The 20,851-nt window shown below is 34.7% G+C and overlaps 1 protein-coding gene across 5 annotated transcripts in view; it reads right to left on the bottom strand.

Moving 5' to 3' along the window:
- Nucleotides 1-20,130: 20,130 nt before the first annotated feature.
- The window catches only part of LOC131162936 (histone deacetylase 14, chloroplastic), a 98,150-nt gene continuing 97,429 nt past the window's right edge, over nucleotides 20,131-20,851 (bottom strand). For all 5 annotated transcript variants that reach the window (XM_058119558.1, XM_058119559.1, XM_058119563.1 and 2 more), the window contains one exon: nucleotides 20,131-20,717. In XM_058119558.1, the coding sequence (XP_057975541.1) occupies nucleotides 20,417-20,717 (301 nt within the window). In that variant the 3' untranslated portion in view covers nucleotides 20,131-20,416. The remainder of the gene's footprint in view (nucleotides 20,718-20,851) is intronic.

The raw sequence follows: 20,851 nt of genomic DNA, 5'->3' as shown, positions 1-20,851 counted from the left end.
TCAATCCCAACTTACTCACTTTCTACTGAATTTAGGATAATTAGGTTTATAAATATTATTTTTGGTAGTTAAGGACCAAAGCCTTGGCGAGCCGACCAGTGGTCTAAGTTTATAAATGAGTATGTTATTATTATATGTCTTTATGTGGGTGACATGCTAACTATTGGAACTAACACAAAATATTTGAATGATACTAAAAAGTATCTACCTTCACAATTCAATGTATGAAATATTTAAATGACATAGATACTATCTTGGGTGTCAAGGTAAAGTAACATAGTGGTGGTTGCACCCCATGTCAATCTCATAAAATTGAGAAAGTGCTTCCTTAGTGTAAACATTTAGGAATTAAATAGGCAACAAATAAACCTTGTAATGTTTCTTTCAAATTTAATATAAAATTCTAGTAAATCGGTTGCTCAAATTATGTATGTCGACACAATTGGCAGCCTTATGTATGTCATGACTTACACTTGGCTAGATATTGTATTTGTAGTTTGCAAACTTTCTAGATATACAAAAATTCCAGGTATAGTCAATGGAAAGGAATTGAAAGGATTCTTGCCCATCTTAAGAGAACAATTAATTTAGGATTATTTTATAATTAATTTCTTGGGTGTCGAATGGTTACATTGATGCTAGTTGGAGAACTAGTATTTGTGAAAATAAGTCTACATCTTGCTGCGTGTTTATGGTAGGACAAGGAGATATTTCATGAGCTTCTAAGGAACAAACCTATATTATACATTCAACAATTGAATTTGAATTTTTGGCACCAATTGTCACAGGCTTAGAGATATAAAGAATATTAAATTTACTACTAGATGTTTAGTTGAAGTCGATGCCAACCATCTGCCTACATTGTGATAGTGAAGCAACCATACCTAGATCATTTAATAATGCACATAATATCAAATTTAGATGTATCAGCTTGAGACATAAATATGTTTGACAAATAATTTTAGAACTACTTTTGTGTATGTTAAGTCAAGTAATAATTCGGAAAATTCATTCACTAAATGCCTCTCAAGAATGTGGTGAAAATCACATCAATTGGAGTGAGTTTAAAACCCTTCTAACTCACTAGTAATAGGAAACCGACCTTTTTTCTAGTTCTATTACTAGCTAATTGGTTTCATAAGTAACAAGAAGTTTCTGATTCATGATTAACTGCATTAGAATTTAGTATTTTAAGAATAAACTATGGTAGCTATGACATTAATAAGAGATAAGTTATCTCATTCTTAATGAAGCTCATATTTGTAATATGTCTATAGTAACAAATGCATAATGGGAGCTTCACCTATATGGAAATGGGAGGTGGGATTGTTTTTAAAAGAAGTTTTGGGGTTAATTTTTTTTTTTTTTTAAGTAATCATGAAAACTAAGAGGCACAAGGCCATAAAAGTGCTAAAATTTTTTAAGTGAACTTTTTTGCTAAAGCATGATAAAGTTATATTGTGGTACTTCCAATTCAAATATAAAGAATCTTGGTTTAAACTTAGGCCACCATTGATCTCATTAAAATCTTGAAGTATTTACACTAATAGGAGTTTAAATTGAAAGATAAGCATGAATTTGTAACTACTTGACTGAAGTTATATTACAATCTAAGTGAGAGATATCTACTTTTAAGAAAGAATCTACAATAACTTTTAGTTGTTTGTAAATAATTTTTTATCCCACTATTTAATGTTAAATTTTAGGGAAATTAAGTGGAACAACACTTTTCTACAATGCAGCCTCTTCCGTTATTATTATTATTATTATTATTATTATTTTATCTATTGCAAGAAAGTGATAATAAAGGGTTCGGGTGGAAGCAAAAGAAAATATGTGTTGGAGGGAGGCTATTGGATGGAGATTATGGTTTTGTGAGGAGGGAACAAGTGTCCCTTGAGAAAAAAGAAAAGGAAAAATAAATCAAATTTATAAAAGGAATTTGGTTTTAGGATCGTGCCAAGTGGCCTTGTAGGATTGGGCCAATGTGGGTGTGTGTTGCAAGGTGATTGTGCTAAGTGCCCCTATAGGAAAAACCCATCTAGGATTGTGTGCAATCAAATTAATGTGAATTTGTGAAAATATGGAGGCTGAGTGTCAATTAGGCCTTAAGACGCAACTAGATGTTGCTTTTATTTGTATAGAAATTTTTTAAGGCTATAAATTAATTAAATTTTTCATAATTTTTTTTTAAAAATAGAAAATAAAATTATTTCTTTTACAATTAAACGGACCTTAATATTTCCATTGAGATAGATTAAGGTGTGCACGAATATAAAATTGTCTTACAAGAAAATTGTGTCAAAATATATTGTTATCTTTTATTTTTACGCAAATTTTATAAAACTAAAAAAATAATTAGAATTTTTGTAATTCTTTAAAAAATAAAATTATTTTTTATAATTAAATGGGCATTAAATATTTGCATTGAAATATACTAGGGCCAATTGAGCCCCAATTTTAAAGAATTGAGATGCACTAGACTTCATTAGAGAATTGGGTTCGATTGGGCCTTGATTTGAGAATTAGGATTCAAGCGGGCCTCAATTTTGGATATTTTGAAGTTAAAAAGGTATTTGAGTTGGAATTTTCAAATAGAATTGACACTAGGTTCAATTTTGATGCCTAACATAAAATTAAGAGTCAATTTAGTTCATTGGACAAAATTTGGATGAAATTGGAGTGAAGTACAAATGTGGTGTTGCAATAGGGAATCAAATGGGTTCAATTTGAAAGTTAGTGGTGAACTAAGATTCAATTGGGCAATTCTAAAGAATTTAAATTATAAAGGGTACAATTAGAGTTTTAGTTGTACTCATCATGAAAAGGTTCTAATTTTCTTCTTTTGAGGTTAGGCTCTTAATTTGGCACAATGTAATAATTTAGGGTCTCAATGGGGTTCAATTTGGTTCAATGGGATAATTTAGGGTTTTAGTGGACTCAATGTGACAATTTAAGATTTTGGTGGTGTTTGTTAGAAATAGATTTTGTTGATTTACAAACAAGTATTTTTTTTGTCTTAAATGTTTTATATGATGAAATACTTTGAAGATGCATTTATAGAAAAATTCATAAGATGCTTTGTAAGAAGTAATATAAGAAGCTTCATGAGAAGTACAAAAAGAAGCATGATAAGATGCTTCATAAGAAGTAGTGTTAGACTACATAAGAAGTATGAAAAAGCTTTACAAGAAGCATCATAAGAAGTCGTATGAATTATACTGATAAATGTTTTGAACAAGTCTCTTTTGTCTTGGCTGTCTTTATCTATTTGAGAGAAGATTATTGAAATTTTTACCATGCTTAATCATGATTATTTTATGGATTAAATCTTTTATGTGATTTATGAATTGTTAATCAATTTGTCATGTTTGAATTTGAATTGAATATAGCTCAACTGAAGTGTTTAACTATTTATTAAATCTTGGAAAGTCAGCATTTTTGAAGACAAATTATGCTAATGATTCTTTCTCCAATTGTTTCTATCCATTGAATAATAATTAAGACAAACTAGATGTACAATCAAGATTGTGATTCATCTATAAATATGAGGACATGTCCGCATGAAGAATTTATCAAAACACATACATTTGTGCGAATTAATCTCTAAAGAATCGCATACTGCAATGACATAAATTCTTATTGTATTCTAATTGTTTGTGCTTATTGTAAACCATCTCAATAGGTTGTGAAATTCATAACTCTCTCTAACAATACTAGTTCTAATTAAGAATACTTTAAAGCAAGCTATAAAAGAACCTAAAGATCAAGGTGATATCTTTATATTTTTGAAAGGGTAGTTTACCCCATGCTTAGGGGTAGGTCGCCTTAACTTCAGGTTGCACTATCTTTGGTAGCATAACTAAAAGAGAGATTGATAGAAATCTATATAGGATAAGTTTTCCTAACTGAGTGATACTTGATGTATTTTGTTTATTCAAACTTAGTGAAAATACTCAAGCAAGTTTGCTTCAGGAGTGGATTTAGGTCATCGTTGATTGAACCACTATAAAATGTGTGTGCCTATCTCTTGATTGTGGATAGATTATCTTTAACTATTGTGGTATGTTTAAGATTTTTCTAATTATTATTATATAATTTATGAAAAATCTAAAAGTCTATATATTGTGTAAAAACAAAAAATTCACCCCACCTCCCACCTTTTTGGTGAATTGTTAGACTAACAGTGTTCAATTTGGTTAAATGCGATAGTCTAAGGTTTTCATGGTGTTCAATTTGGTCCAGTGTAATGGTCTAAGGATCCAACTTGGTTATGTTTGACATCATATAGGGGTAAGGATTTCAATATTTTCAATTTGGTTTGAAGGGTTGATTTAGGTTTAAAATTATGTTTAGTTTGCTCTAAAATTGAGATTTAAGGTTTCAATTCTATTCGAAATGGTGTGTTAATATTTTAAGAATGTTTTTCTTTGGTTTGAAATGGTGATTTAGAGTCTCAATTGTACATGATTTTATCTAAAGTGGAAACTTGGATTTCAATTGTGCTCAACTTGGTTTGATGTGGGATTTAGGGTTTCAATCGAGTTTGGTTTAGTCTAATGTGAAAATTGGGATTGATGTGAAGGGATTGAATGATGTAATATGGTAAAAGGATAACCCTGGTGAAAAGAAAATATCTTCATTTTAATTTTTCAATGAGATAGGAGGAGAAGGACTAAGTGCAATACTTTGATAGAGACAGATCAAACTTGAGCACCACAATTTGCACAATTTTTATTTTTTTGTAAATATTTTTTTATAAGAAATGACAATTAGGCAAGGATGAGGGCTAAAGCAAAGAAAAGATTTTGAAGATATAGCATGTGTATTTTGGTTATTTGGACAAAGCATCCATCAACAACACACCTAGTCCTTTATTTTTTTAAATGATTTTCTGGCCTTAATGACAATTTCAACTTCTTGGACACATCTTTGTTTACAAAAATCGCCCTTATTATGTTGTGGACAATCACTACATCACGTTTTGGATTCTCCACCCTTTGGCTTAGTTAAGCTATGATAAGATCTGCAATATAGTGATTGCTGATTTTTGCTTCTTTTTTTTTTTCCTCTCATAGAAAGATAGTTGCATCCATTCTTTGTGCAAGTTTTGACAGCTCTTTTGGTAAATTAAGTTCTATCATGTGTCCTATGCTCAAGGCATAAATATTTCATCCAAAAAAATTCATCTAAAACATGATTTTATAGACCATGACTTGATTCTCAAGTATAGGAACTTGTGATTAAGGGTGGCTCATTATCATATGGGTAAGCAAGTGCATTTGCATACAACACCTCACTAGACAACATTAGTCAATTATGTAAGATTCTATCAAGTTATTCAAATAACTTATTAGGCTCAATATATACTTTCCAAGAGTGAATCCACAAAACAAGATTGCCTACAAATGACTCTTGATGCCTAAATAAAAGACAATAGAGAGAAAACAATATAGAGAAAGGGCATCAAGTCATGCAACATGATTAGTACTTCAATTATTAAGTTTGATCATATTTTACTTAATCATTTAAGTTGTAACGATCTGAAATTTCATACCATTTTTTTTTAGACTGTAAATTACCTTACTCTGATACTCCTGTAATGACTACTGAAATACACCTATGCAGCGAAAAACATAAAACTATACAACCATATACACAATACCAGAATTCAGCATCTCCTTAAAATAAACATACATAATTACACATCATCCCAGCATTTTCTACCTAAAAACTCTTGAATACTACTCAAAAATACAATCCCCTAATAACACTTACCTTACAGATTAGGTAGTGTAGACGACTTCTCTACCTGCGAGCCTGATCTGCTCGTCTAGTTTGGATCACCTAAAAAATATTAAATCACTAGGATGAGACAACTCTCAGTAAGAAGAAATATGCTATCACTAGTGTATGGCAACTGAGTTAGCATAAATAATTTACTGATAAATAATTGAACTGAGATACCATGTAAAATATAATACTATACAACTCACACCTATATGACTTAAAATGCATCTAAAATATATGAGTTTTCTATTTAGTCATACTTTTAGTATTATAATATATCTGTTGTTATTCTGTAAATCTATATATATAAAACTGTAAAAACTACCTTGGAAATCTGTATGTCATGATTTAACCCTTTATGACAAGGTCGTGTGGCCCGTAGGCAGGACTTAACTCTTATTGACCCACCGGGATAAGTCAACTGATACTCTATCAATCATCAGATCGTCCTTCTCAACCCAAAATAGTAGGGAGCCTACAATCCCTCCAGACACGGTAACTAATCTCTCCCTCGTCAAACTAGCCACCTCAACCTAGATTTCTGGGAAACCTGCAATCCCTCCAAAGGCATGGTTGATGGAAATCCACACACTATCTGAGATATGTGGTTGCACTCTGATCTGAAATAGCAATGGTACTGTACTCTGCTGACTAAATCTGACTAAAATAATTCATCAGGGTCTAATGTTATATAATACTTATCTATATAATTATCTTACTGTTTCATCATGATTCCAAAATAATCATCTCACTGTAAATCTGATTTGTAAATATTGCAATATCTAACTAAAATAACTGTATATCTGATCTTTATTATCTGACTGAATAAACTGTAATATATGAGTGTTATGGTTTTGTAATTATAGAAATCGTAGTATTCTGTAAATACTGTAAAATATCTATTTGTAAAATATCTGTCTGTACAATATCTGTCTGTATAATATCTGTCTGTAAAATGTTTGTCTGTATAATATATGTTTGTAAAATATATGTCTATATGATATCTTTCTGTAAAATATCTATCTGTATATACATTGTAATTTATAATTCTGTAAAATCTAGTAAAACATATTTCTGTGCCAAAAATACTTTAAATTATGGTATTCTGAAAAGGAAAAAAAAACTATATAAACTCTGTACTGAACAAATATCTACTCAGGCCACACAATTAATAAAACTCATGTTCTGAAATCTCTGAAATTGTATAATTTTTACCCTGCATCTTAATAAACAAATACTATAATTTACTGATAAAACTTCTGAACTTACTAGCATATCATAATTCCCTTACCTAACAAACTAAGCTCGTCTGCTAACTTGCTAACTTACATCCATGGCGTTCATAATTCTACAATCCTTAAATTATACCCATATATATATATATATATATATATATATATATATATATATATATTTCCTTGTCAATCCAACTGAATTTCACAAAATAGTTTCATACTCATATTTCCTGAATCATAAATTACCTATCATTTACCTGGGTCCCTAAGGAAAAACACTCACTAAAAACCTAGTCTTCCTGTCGTGTATATACCAACCCTAAATTATAAAAAATCCTAATTTCTCAATTTAACCTCAGAAATATATTCACATCTAAACTTATATCTTTAATAATTAAATAATCAACCCAAAACACTCAAAAAACGCCCTTACCTCAGTTTTGGGATGGTGCCCCAAAACCCCCAAATTGAAATTCTACTCTGCCTATACTGTAGAGAATCTTCCCAAGAACCCCGTGGTGGTTCCTGATCGTCGAAATGAAACTTAACGGAGTAGAAATTGTAGAGAGAAGGAAGAGGGGTCGTGGGTTCTGAAGAGAGAGAGGGAGAGAGTTTGATTTTGCTTCTTAAAATGAGCTCTTGGTTCTTTATTAGTTTCAGAACTTTCCAGAAAACCATCATTTTTTTGCTCTTCTCAGAAAACTGTCGCCAATTTTCTATTAACCAACTCAAAGATTTATCGTTTTACCTTTACTCGGCCACGGTAAATTCCCAAAACCGTCGCCGGTTTTCTTGCTCCTTCAGAAAATCGTCTCCGATTTTCTCTTGCCTTAACCAAAAATCCATTTTTCCATTTTCTTTTATTATTATAATTTTCGGGTTACTACATTCTCCCCTCCTTATAAAATTTTGTCCTCGAAATTTATTATCTGTGTTGTACACCATCCTCTGAGGAAAAATTAGCTACTTATTTTATTAATTGACCTCACTTATGGTGGAGGAATATCATGATTACATATACGGTTCTAGAGATTACAAATATATACATAAAAGAAAATTCTCCCAAAACCAAAAATACTACCTATCCTATAGCCTAATATACAACTTGTACATACATCATTCTGCTTTGTCTAAAGTAAAATCTAGACTACATAAACTGAATTTACCTTACCTGAATTGCTATTGTTCTTTCTATTTAATACTGGTCCCCACTGAACAGATGTGGGTATCTCCGTCGTATCACCTCCTCTAACTCCCACGAGACCTCCTCCACCCCATGGTTTCTCCACAGAACTTTTACGAGTGGAATGCTCTTAGTATGCAACTCCTGTGCTTTTCTATCTAAGATCTACACTAGTGTTTTTTCATATGCTAGTGTATCTCTGAGCTCTATTTCCTCGTAGCTGATTACATGGGAGGGATCTAGGACTTATTTCCTTAGTATGGAAACATGGAATACGTCATGTACTCTAGATAACACTGGTGGTAAAGCTAGCTTGTAGGTAACTGGACCTACTCTCTCAAGTATCTCGAACGGGCCAATAAACCTAGGGCTTAGCTTACCCTTCCTCCCAAATCTCATAGCCCCTCTCAGCGATGCTACCTTCAAAAACACCTAATCTTCCACATCAAATTCCAATTTTCAGCGATGAGTATCTACATAGCTTTTCTGCCGACTCTGAGTTGTACTGATTCTGTATTTAATAAGTTAGAGTTTATCGTATGCCTGCTGCACTAACTCTAGTCCCAAAACTCACCTCTCACCTATTTCATTCCAGTATAATGGAGAACGGCACCTCCTACCATACAATGCCTTGTAAGGTGCCATCCCAATGTCTACTTGATAGTTGTTATTATACACAAACTCAACTAGCAGCATATACTGGCTCCACCTACCCCCAAAATCCAATACACATGCTCGAAGCATATCCTCAAGTACCTAAATCATCCTCTCTGTCTGCCCATCAGTTTGAGAATGAAAAGTGGTGCTGAATGATAACTGAGACCCCAACGCCTCCTACAAACTCCTCCAAAATCGTGATGTGAAACGTGGGTCACTGTCTGAGACTATAGATACTGGTACTCCATAGGGTCATACTATCTCCTGAATGTAGATCTCTACTAGTATGTTTATAGGGTAGCTAACTTTAATAGGTAGGAAGTGGACAGTCTTTGTCATACGGTTTACAATTACCCAGATAGACTTTTGACCACGTAGCACCGGCAATAATCCTGTAATGAAGTCCATAGACATATGGTCCCACTTCCACTCAGGGATGTGGAGTGGCTGTAACTGTCCCGCTGGCCTTTGGTGCTCAGTCTTTACCTGCTAGCACGTCAAACACTACTCCACAAATTTCACTATCTCTCTCTTCATGCCGCTCTACCAGAAAGATTCTCAAAGATCCCGATACATTTTAGTCTAGCCAGGATGAATTGTGTATAGGGATCTATGTGCCTCCTTTAAGATAGCGCATAGTCTGGTATGAAAATGTAAGGTTCCATTATCTGATATACTAAACTCCTCCCCTTAATTGTCCTGCACTTTCTCTATCAATTTTACCAACTCTGCATCATTTCTCTGAGTAGCTTTAATTCTTTTTTGTAAGGTAGGTTGTATCACTAGGTTAGCAACAAATGCCTTGTGACCACCCTCTACTAACTCTACACCGAGCCTCTCCAGGTCCATCCGAATCGGATGCTGAATCTACACTACTAACAATGCTGCTCTCACTGACTTTCGGCTCAATGCATCAGCCACCACATTTGCTTTCCTTAGATGGTAGCTAATCGTATAATCATAATTTTTAATGAGTTCTAGTCATCTTCTTTACCTTATATTCAATTCTTTCTAGGTGAAGAAATACTTCAAACTTTTATGATCAATGAAAATCTTCCATTTTCCACCATAAAGATAGTGTCTCTAGATCTTTAGAGCATACACTACAGCAGCTAACTCCAAATCATGTACTGGGTAGTTCTTTTCATATTCTTTAAGATTCCGAGAAGCGTACGCAATAACCTTTCCATGCTGCATCAACACGCACCCAAGTCCCTTCTAGGATGCATCACTGTATATTACAAACTCATCCTCTCCTGATGTTATAGATAACACTAGTGTCATGATCAATCGCCACTTTAACTCCTAGAAGCTCTGCTCACAATCATCTGCCCATTCAAACCTCACATTATTTCTCATGAGTCATGTCAGTGGACCAGATAATCTGGAGAAGTCATCCACAAAACGCTGATAATACCCTACCAGACCCAGAAAGCTCCAAACCTCCTAAACATTCACTAGTCTCATCCAACTCAATACTGCTTCTATTTTACTCAGATCAACTGCTATGCCATCCCCAGAGATCACATGCTCAAGGAAAGTGACCTATCTCAGTCAGAATTCACATTTCTTAAATTTTTCATATAACTTTTTTCCCATAACACCTGCAATACCAGCCTCAAATGATCCTTGTGTTCCCCAAAACTCTTCAAGTACACTAGTATATCATCAATGAATGCTACAATGATCTGGTCTAAGTATTGATGGAATACCCGATTCATTAGATCCATAAACATTTCCGGTGCATTAGTCAATCCGAACGGCATTACTAAGAACTCGTAGTACCCACACCTGGCTCGGAAAGCTGTCTTTGAGACGTCCTCTGCTCTATCTTTCACCTGGTGGTATCCTGACCGAAGGTCAATCTTGGAGTAGAACTAGGTCCCCTGGAGCTGATCAAATAGATCGTTAATTCTGGGAAGAGAATATTTATTCTTAACTGTCAGTTTGTTTATTTCTTTATAATCTATGCACATCCTCATAGTTTCATCTTTCTTCTTCACAAACAAGACTGGTGCTCCCCAAGGTGACACACTAGGGCTGATAAATCTTTTATCCATCAACTCCTGCAGCTGATCTTTCAATTCTTTCAGTTTATCTGGAGCCATTCTGTATGGTGCTTTGAATATTAGTGCCGACCCTGGTAGTAGATCCACAGTAAATTCAATCTATCGATATGGTGGTAAACCAGGTAATTCCTCTAGAAAGACATTTAGAAATTCTTTAACTACTGGAACATCATCCTGTTTCAGTTCTTCTTCTGGCATCTCCTTTATATATGCAATATAACCCTGACAACCACCCTGAAGCAGCTTCCTCACCAGAATTGCCGACACTAACTGCGGCCAGGTGTGCACATGTGAACCATAAATTTGAATTCTTGCTCACCTGAGGGTCTGAAAATCACTTCTTTTTTATGACAATCTATGATGGCGTGATTAGCTGTCAGCCAGTCCATAGCCAATATCACATCAAACCCCTGTATGTCTTGTACCACAAGATCAACTAGTAGTACTTTCTTTTAAATGTCGACTGGAAAATTTTTAAGTACCCTCCTACATCTCATTACTAATCTAGTTGGCATGGCTACTAACAATTCAACATCTAACTACTGTGCCTCAATCCCAGATAACTTAGCATACCTTGACGACACGAAAGAATAAGTGGCACCTATATAAAAAAAAAAACAACTTTATATGGTAAAGATATAGTAATATCTGTCACGACGTCTCCAGTAGCCTCAGCATCTCCCAGCGTTAATGCATAAACTCTCGCCGGTGCTGTGTTCCTCTGTTGGGCTCCATGGGGCACCTGGTAACGACCCCGAAATGGTCTATGAACTGGTGCCTGGGCTGGCAATCCCTGACATAACCAAGACCTATGACCGGGTCTCCCATAACAAAAGCAGACATTCTCTTTCATCCTACACTCACCTAAATGCCTCCGGCCACATCTAGGACAAATGGGGTAAGTCTGCTCTCCCTGAAACCCTCGGTGTCCTGTCATCTGTCTCTGACCTCCTCTGTACCGATCTCCTCTCCATGGGCCCGACTAGAACTCGCTTGAAAATCTAGAGGCGTGGGCCTCTTCCTCTGGCTCAGTACTCCCACATCTGTATGCTCGCTTTCCTCTGCTACCATGGTTCTGTCAACTAACTTAGAGAAGTTCTATATCTTTAGAACTGTCATCTGCTTATATATATCTCGCCTCAGACCTCTTTCAAACTTCCTGGCCTTTTAGCTTCATCGGCACTATGTATGGGGCAAATCGTGACTGTAACGACCTGTCTATTTTACCATATATTTTTTTTCACATAATAACATACATAATAATCCTGATATCCTGCTAAACTGCAATAGTCGTGATCAACCTGGACCCATGGGTGCCAAGGATATACTTGTCATACAACTTTGATACCCAAGCAGCGAAAAACATAAAATTACATATATGTCATACAATACCAGAAATCATACCAAAGTTTTACTGAATCTATCATATGTATATACAATCATCCACAAAAAGACCCAAAAAGATATCCTAGGGTCTCAATCCAAAAACCCATCTGACCCTAGCTCAACTACTCACCTTCTAACAGGGTAGCTCGGTCAACTTTTACTGCTGCGGAGCTTTATCCGCCTTCCTACTTGGATTCCTGAAATGTTTGTAATGATGGGGTGAGACACCTTTCAGTAAGGGAGACAAACTAATATCAGTGTGTGGCAACATGATTATTATTGTGATAAACATAAACAGTACATAAATCATATCTAGTAAAAACTATCTGTATGATTTCTGAATAGACATAATTATTCATAACATAACATATCATACTATATTTCTGAATCAGGTAAATCATCTTATATAACTGTAAAATACTTAAAATAATACTCAGGATGGATAGCTAGCTGATGTCATGTCTTACCCCCTACATGATAGGGTTGTGCGGCCCAAAGGCGATACCTAGCAATGGTTGGCCAACCACACTAAGTCAACATAAGTCTATAAGTACGATGGGCTTGCCCTCACCTGGTTCAGACTACCAGTGGAACACCTGCACTACCACGAAACCACATCGACTGCTGTCTCCCACACTCTATTTGAGATGTGTGGTAGCACTAACATAATCATAATCTTGAACATATAGCTACAATACCGTACTTCGTGAAACTAAACTAAGTCATCCGAGTTCTGATAACATATAATACATTTCATGGTACTGATACATAACTGTCAACTTTGGTGCAATCCCAAGAGTGGGGTGAATTGGAGATTTAAAAATTCTTCCTAGATTTATCTAATCCAACAATTAGTATTATGCAACCTAGGGGCAGTCTAAGCAATTTCAAGTCCAAACAGATATTTAACCAATAAGCATAAACATACAGGTGAAGAAAATAAAGTGCGGAAAGTAAACTGACACCAGATATGTTATCGGGGTTCGGCCAATACTGCCTACGTCCTTGCCTTGGCTCACCAACATAAGGGTTGCACTGCGGCTCACTTAACGGGTGGAGCGGCACCAATTACAACCAAGTCAATTAGCGGGGTTGACCTCAACCTATAACCGCACCTTACCAGGATGGTGCACCTAACTTTCCTAACAGGGTCTAAGCCAATCTGAGACTATTCCACAAGGCTAGTCTCCCTCTTCAGGCCCATGCTTGGAATACAATAAATGTATATAGATTTGCGTACACGAAAATATGCTTTTCAAATAAGCAGATATGTACCACAGTATAACTTAAATAATAACGCTAGCAGGAATGATAGTAAATAAGCTCAGTGCTTAATAACGTGTGCTAAACACTCAATCTAGTGTAGATAAGCAATCAAGATCTAAAGTGTATTTCTAAGCAGACTTTGAAACACAATATGAAGATTCTCAAAATCAGTTTAGGGTTTCAAAGATGCTAGCAAGATGATTCAAACAACCTCAATAATATGTTCTCGATATACTAAGCACAAGAGATGTTTGAATGCAAGCTTAAAGAATATTTTGGCACACCAAAAACCGTAGGCTAAGGTATCTTGCAATATCAATGCAAGAACCTACAAGCCCCTAAATTTTCCCACACAAGATTTATTAGACAAAATCAGTGGGAGAACTTGAGCTTAACTCTCAATATCAAAATCAATCAACAAGCACAATAAATAAGAGTATTAAGCAAAGTGGAATGAAGCACAAGCACTCTTAGCACACTCACAACACTTGGATGATCAAAGAAATTTAAATTTTTGTGTATAGGAGTAGTATAGGCAAAAATAAGATTTGGAATTTTGAGAGTGTTTTGGCCTTAATGATCTTGTTAAATCCCTCTAATTTTTGCAAAATGAACTTGTATATACAGGCAAGGGCAATTTTTTGACCATTGGGAACTTAATGGTTATTATTAAAAATATTTAAGTGAATTTAATAAATTAATCCATTTTAACCTCTAATTACCGAGGTAAAATAAAAACAACCCAAGAGTTTCAAGTCCTAGAGTCCAAGTTCAGCCAACCGAATAGACAGCAAAAAAAGTCATTTTCATGGTTCGAGTGCCTAAAATAATGTTCGGTTTTCTAAAAGAGGCGATTCCTCAAAAGACTGCGTTTTGGGTGCCTGGTCTGAAGTTTGATTTGCCGAACTCAGAAGTTAGGTCTCCCGAGGCTATTTTGAACGTGATGTTCAGGCTATCGAGTCGGTGGGAAAGTTCCTGACACAAGTTCAGTCGACCGTGGACGATATGTGTATTTTAGTTCAATTTGCCAAACTCAGGTCAACATGTTGACCAGTCCACGGTTCGGACGCCCGAGGTGTTTTGAACACCAAAGGTTCAGTCGCCTGACTACTCACAAAATTTTCCCTTTCAATCCAATTTTGCTTTAGTTAATTCCCCTGATATTTTATGTGATATTAGGGCTTAGTGCACTATATGTGGGAACTTAAAGTTTATCTAAGGTCATTTTGAGCATATCTACCTATCATGCATGATGCAAATTATTACAAGCCATATCAAGGTACAGTCCATAATTAAATTACAGCCCAGAATGAAGAATATAAAAATAATTACAAATACAACTGAATTTTCTTCATTCTTTTGCATGATCACCATACGTCATCATGATGTAGCTTTATGTTCAAATACACGTGTAGGGTTAACCTACATGCAAGCTTATGACAAACGTCAGTTCCAAATATATTTGTCATTATCAAAACAGGGATATGACCAACTAGGTCAACAATAACTATTTCATATTTTATAAAAATATTTAACATGATCATGTTTTCATAAATTCTTGACATAACATACATGATTACGGCATTTATGCTAACATAAATCACGGCATCTGCGTTGGCATATCATAACATGTAAATCACGGCATCTACACTGGCATATCATATCGTATAAATCACGGCATCTGCGCCGACATAAAACATAATATACTAAATCTTGATATTTCTGTACTGTTTAACATAATACTTCAAAACCATAGTTCTTGTGCTATTTTTTTATGGTTTTTCTGAAAATTGCCATAACATGCTTATTCTGAAGAAAACATAATATTTTGGTATAACATAATTTTCATGGAAAATCATACTCATGCCACACAAGTGTAAGTAATGTTTTAACATAAATCTGAACTAAAATTATATTTCCTAATATAATATATTAAAAAAAATTTCCTGTTCAACAGTAGTATTTCCTAAATACAATTCCATATCATACATATTTTTCTAAAAATAATTGTTGTATAATAATAAATAATTTCATGAAAATACTGACTTAATTTATCCCCTTACCTGGCTTACTAAGAAGCCTACAAAATTGTTCCCCAACTCAACACTCTGAAATTCACATTTTCCCTACAAAACTCTAATATTATCTCACCTAATACATTTTCTTCAGTCCAGAAAACCTTATAAAATTTAAAATAACCAACTTACCCAAATTTTGAGATGGTGCCCAAGTTGGCCTAACCAACAGTCTACTTTAGTAGACTTGAAGAGAATCTTCCCACGAGTAACGTGGTGGCTTTCGATCGTCGAACTGGTGAAAAACGAAGCCGAAAATCTAGAGAGAATGAGGGGGAGACGATTTTTAGAGAGAGAAAGTGGTTCGCATGAAAATAATCTCGCTGAAACCTGAATTGAGCTTATTTATAAAGTACGGATTCGTCGATGAGTCCATGAAGGGTGTTCGTCGACGAACACTTACCCCTCCCTCGTCCACGAATTTCAAGCCCTGAAATCAGCCCTCTCAGCAATATTTCGTCGACGAGACACGCGTACATATCGATGAGACCAAGAATCCTATTCGTCGATGAACGCTCTGCGCTTGTCGACAAGACCCTGTTGAATACTCTTTTGAAATTCCCTTTTTCTCCTTCCTTTAATTATTTAATTACTAAAATTCTTCGAGTCTCTATAGTGACAGCTTTATAAACGTTGTCGTTACTGTTGGACTGTCAACAACCCCTGAGTCAAACCCAGAAACTCTTGCACTTTAGCCTATCTAATAGTGGCAAGAAAATATCTGTTGAAGAATATCCCTCTAAACCGACTCCTGGTCATAGCCACTGGTATGGGCCTCTGCTCCTCCAGTAATCTGGTAGTCGTCCACCATCTCTCGGTCTCTTCTGTCGACTTATATGTGGCATAGAGGACCTTCTGCTTGTCAATGCAATGAAGCACCATCAGTACTTTCTCCATCTCCTGCATTCAATTCTCTGCAACTGCAAGATCAACTACTCCTGAAAACACTAGAGGATTCATTTTCATGAACTTCTCTATGGTACACCTCTGAGTTGCAGACAGACCTCCCTGCTCCCTGGAGCTCCGTGCAATCTCAACCATGACCTACTGAGCTATGCTGCATAAAATAGCATCTGAGTCTCTACCGCCCATATTAGAGGGCCCTGCTCCATCATCACCACTAGCGTGAGCACTACTACCTCTAGGGTCCATCCTACAATAACACCAAATTATTCTGAGAACCCAAACCACATAATACTATTCTAACTAAAATATCTCCCATACCTCCTATCACTAATTTAAGGTCTAGTCCTACCGTATAGAAATAAAAATCGACGATTGTTTACTATGATTTTCCTCAAACCATCACCCCAAGAAAAACACAGAAACCACCCTGAAGTTCCTACTTCTAGACTACAGAACATAACCCTAAATTCTCATCCTAGGTTCCCAACATTAACTCACTAATATTCTATTCTATCCTTCTCAAAATTTCATTCCTATATTCTGGTACTGTTTTTCGCAATACTATAGAGTCTACAGAACCTAACAACCTAGGCTCTGATACCAAAATGTAACGACCTGAAATTTCATACCATTTTTTTTTTTAGACTGTAAATTACCTTACTCTATTACCCTTATAATGACTATTGAAATACACCTATGCAGCAGAGAACATAAAACTGTACAACCATATACACAATACTAGAATTTAGTATACCCCCAAAATAGACATACATAATTACACATCATCCTAGCATTTTCTACCCAAAAACTCCTAAATGCTACACAAAAATACAACCCCCTGATAACACTTACCTTACAAACAGGATAGTGTAAATGACGTCTCTACCTGTGAGCCTAATCTGCTCGTCTAACTGGATCACGTGAAAAATGTTAAATCATTGAGATGAGACAACTCTTGGTAAGAAGAAATATGATATCGCTAGTTTGTGGCAACTGAGTTAGCATAAATAATTTACTGATAAAGAACTGAACTAAGATACCATGTAAAATATAATACTATATAACTCACACCTATGTGGCTTAAAATACATCTATAATATCTGAATTTTCTATTTAGTCATACAACTAGTATTATAATATATCTAGGGGTGAGCAAACGGTCGGTTCGGTTAAATTCGGGTAATTAACCGAATTAACCGAAAAATTCGGTTAAATAAAACCATTAACCGAACCGACCGAATTGACGATGGAAACCGAACCGACCCCGACCGAATTGCCCATTCGGGTAATTCGGTTAACCGATTTTAACCGAAATCATTTAAAATTAATTGTTAGAAATGTAATACAATTATAAATTTTTTTTAAAACCAAATCTAACTTAATTAAATACCTTATTTATTAATTTTATTAATGAAAATAATATTTTACCGTAAAACAAAGAATCGAAATATGTTAATTAAACTCCTTCACGCACTTGCATAAGCAAAATTTATATTCATAAATTATATTTAAAATCTAATTAATTAGTAATTCGGTTAATTCGGTTAACCGAAATTTTTTTACCCTTAACCGAACCGAAACCGATTAACCGAAATTTTGTGGAATTATAACTGAACCGACCGAACCAGGATTTTTACCCGAACCGAACCGACCAATTTCGGTCGGTTAATTCGGTTAATTCGGTTTTCACCGAATTTTGCTCACCCCTAAATATATCTGCTATTATTTTGTAAATTTGTATATATATATATATATATATATATATATAATTATAAAAACTACCCTAAAAATATGTATGTCATAATTTAACCCCTCATGGCAGGGTTGTGCGGCCTGTAGGCAGGACTTAACTCTTGTTCGCCCACCAGGATAAGTCAACTGATATTCTATCAATCATCAGATCGGCCTTCTCAACCCAGTATACTGGGGAGCCTGCAATCCCTCCAAGCACGGTAACTGATCTCTCCCTCGTCAAACCAGCCACTCAACCCAGATTTTTTAGGAGCCTGCAATCTCTCCAAAGGCATGGTTGACGGAAATTCACACACTATCTGAGAAATGTGGTTGCACTCTAAGCTGAAATAATAACGGTATCGCGCTCTGCTAATTGAATCTAACTGAAATAATTTATCAGGGTCTAATACTATATAATACTTTTATATATATATATATATATATATATAATTATCTTACTGTTTCATTATGATTCCAAAATAATCATAAAACTATAAATATGATCTGTAAATATTGCAATATCTGACTGAAATAATTGAATATCTTATTTGTATTATCTGACTGAATAAATTGTAATATCTGAGTGCTACGATTTTATAATTTTGAAAATCATGGTATTCTGTAAATACTGTAAAATATCTATCTGTAAAACATCTTTCTATATAATATCTGTCTGTAAAATGTCTATCTGTAAAATATCTGTTTGTATGATATCTGTCTGTAAAATATTTGTTTGTATATACATTGTAATTTATAATTCTTTAAAATCTGGAAAAACATATTTATGTGCCAAAAATACTGTAAATCACGGTATTCTAAAAAAACAAAAACTGTATAAAATCTATACTGAACAAATATCTACTCAAGTCACACAATTAATAAAACTCATGTTCTGAAATTTATAAACTGTATAATTTATACCCTACATCTTAATAAACAAATACTATAATTTATTGATAAAATTTTTGAATTTACTAGCATGGCATATTTCCCTTACCTGGCAAATTAAGCTCATCTGCTAACTTGCTAACTTACGCCCATGGCGTTCATAATTCCACAATCCCAAAATTATACCCATACATATATATATATATATATATATATATATATATATATATATATATATTTCCCTGTCAATTAACTAAATATCCCAGAATTGTTTCATACTCACATTTCCTGAATCATAAATTACTTATCATTTACATAGGTCCCTTAGGAAAAACAACCACTGAAAACCTAGCCTGTCTGCCGTGTATGGTAACCCTAAATTATACAAAATCCTAATTTCTCAATTTAACCTCAAAAATACATTCACATCTAAGCTTATACCTTCAATAATTAAATAATCAACCCAAAACACTCAAATAACACTCTGACCTCAATTTTGGGATGGTGCCTCAAAACCCCCAAATTAAAATTCTACTCCATCTATGTTGTAGAGAATCCTCTCAGGAACCCCGTGATGGTTCCTGATCGTCGAAATGAGGCTTAACAGAGTAGAAATTGTAGAGGGGAGGAAGAGGGGTCGTGGGCTCTGAAGAAAGAGAGGTTGTTGACTTTTTGGATGACAATATCCTTGTCAAGAAAGTAATCGTACAAACTAAAAATGCGAGTTGCATGCCCAACATAATTATACACAAAATACATTAGCCACAATGACTCTTAATATGTATACAAACACATTTCTTGCATTTGCGAAAATAAATTTCAAGTTTCAAATTTAGATGCGTGGATTTGGACTAACTGCCAAACTCAAACTTAAAATAGATGTCTAGCAATATCATGTCACAATTGTCCAACAATCATGGCACCAAGCGACCAAATATAAGTTGACGAAAACACATTCATTCTTATTGGTAAACCACACAATTTATTGGTCTGCATATGTACATCAACCAAAATATGCAAAAAAAATGGACAAAGAAAATAAGAAAATAAGAAAATAATAAAAACGTTTTGAGCTAGTTCTCGTACCAATAACATGTAACTCTGATACTATGCATGCCAAATAGTACTCTACAACACATGCTAATCATCCTATGAAAGCAAAACAGTTTCACAAACAAAGGAGACTACGTTCACCATCTTTGATCAGAGTTGACACTATAAATGTCTTCACAGCGAGTGTATGTGTTTCACTCTCTGAACTGCTTGCTTCAGCTTGCTTGATGGTTCTTCATACAAAATGGCAGGATCGTCAAACTTAGATGCTAAGCTTTTCTCCCCAAGAAAAGCACGAAATGAGTCTGCAACTGAATATGAAAGAGATTTGAGGTTGTATCCTCCTTCCAAGAAAAACACACAACGACCACCACATAAATCTTTTGCGAGTCGTTTAATGTTGGATGCAAGCATGTAATATGTTCCTGTAGTAAATTGTAGACTGGCTAGAGGGTCCAATACGTGCGCATCATAACTGGTCACAATTGCAAGCACAATATGAACAAGTGAATAAGTAACTGGAAATAATATTTCATCTTAAGCTACTACTTATGGTTCTCTGGAGGGAAAAGTTGATCCCATCTTGGGTATTCATCACATTGTTTCGGT

The sequence above is a fragment of the Malania oleifera genome, chromosome 8 (genome assembly GCF_029873635.1).
Source record: "Malania oleifera isolate guangnan ecotype guangnan chromosome 8, ASM2987363v1, whole genome shotgun sequence".
Lineage (NCBI taxonomy): Eukaryota > Viridiplantae > Streptophyta > Magnoliopsida > Santalales > Ximeniaceae > Malania > Malania oleifera.
Note: the sequence above shows the minus strand (reverse complement) of the source record. Positions and strands in the feature narration are given on the sequence as shown.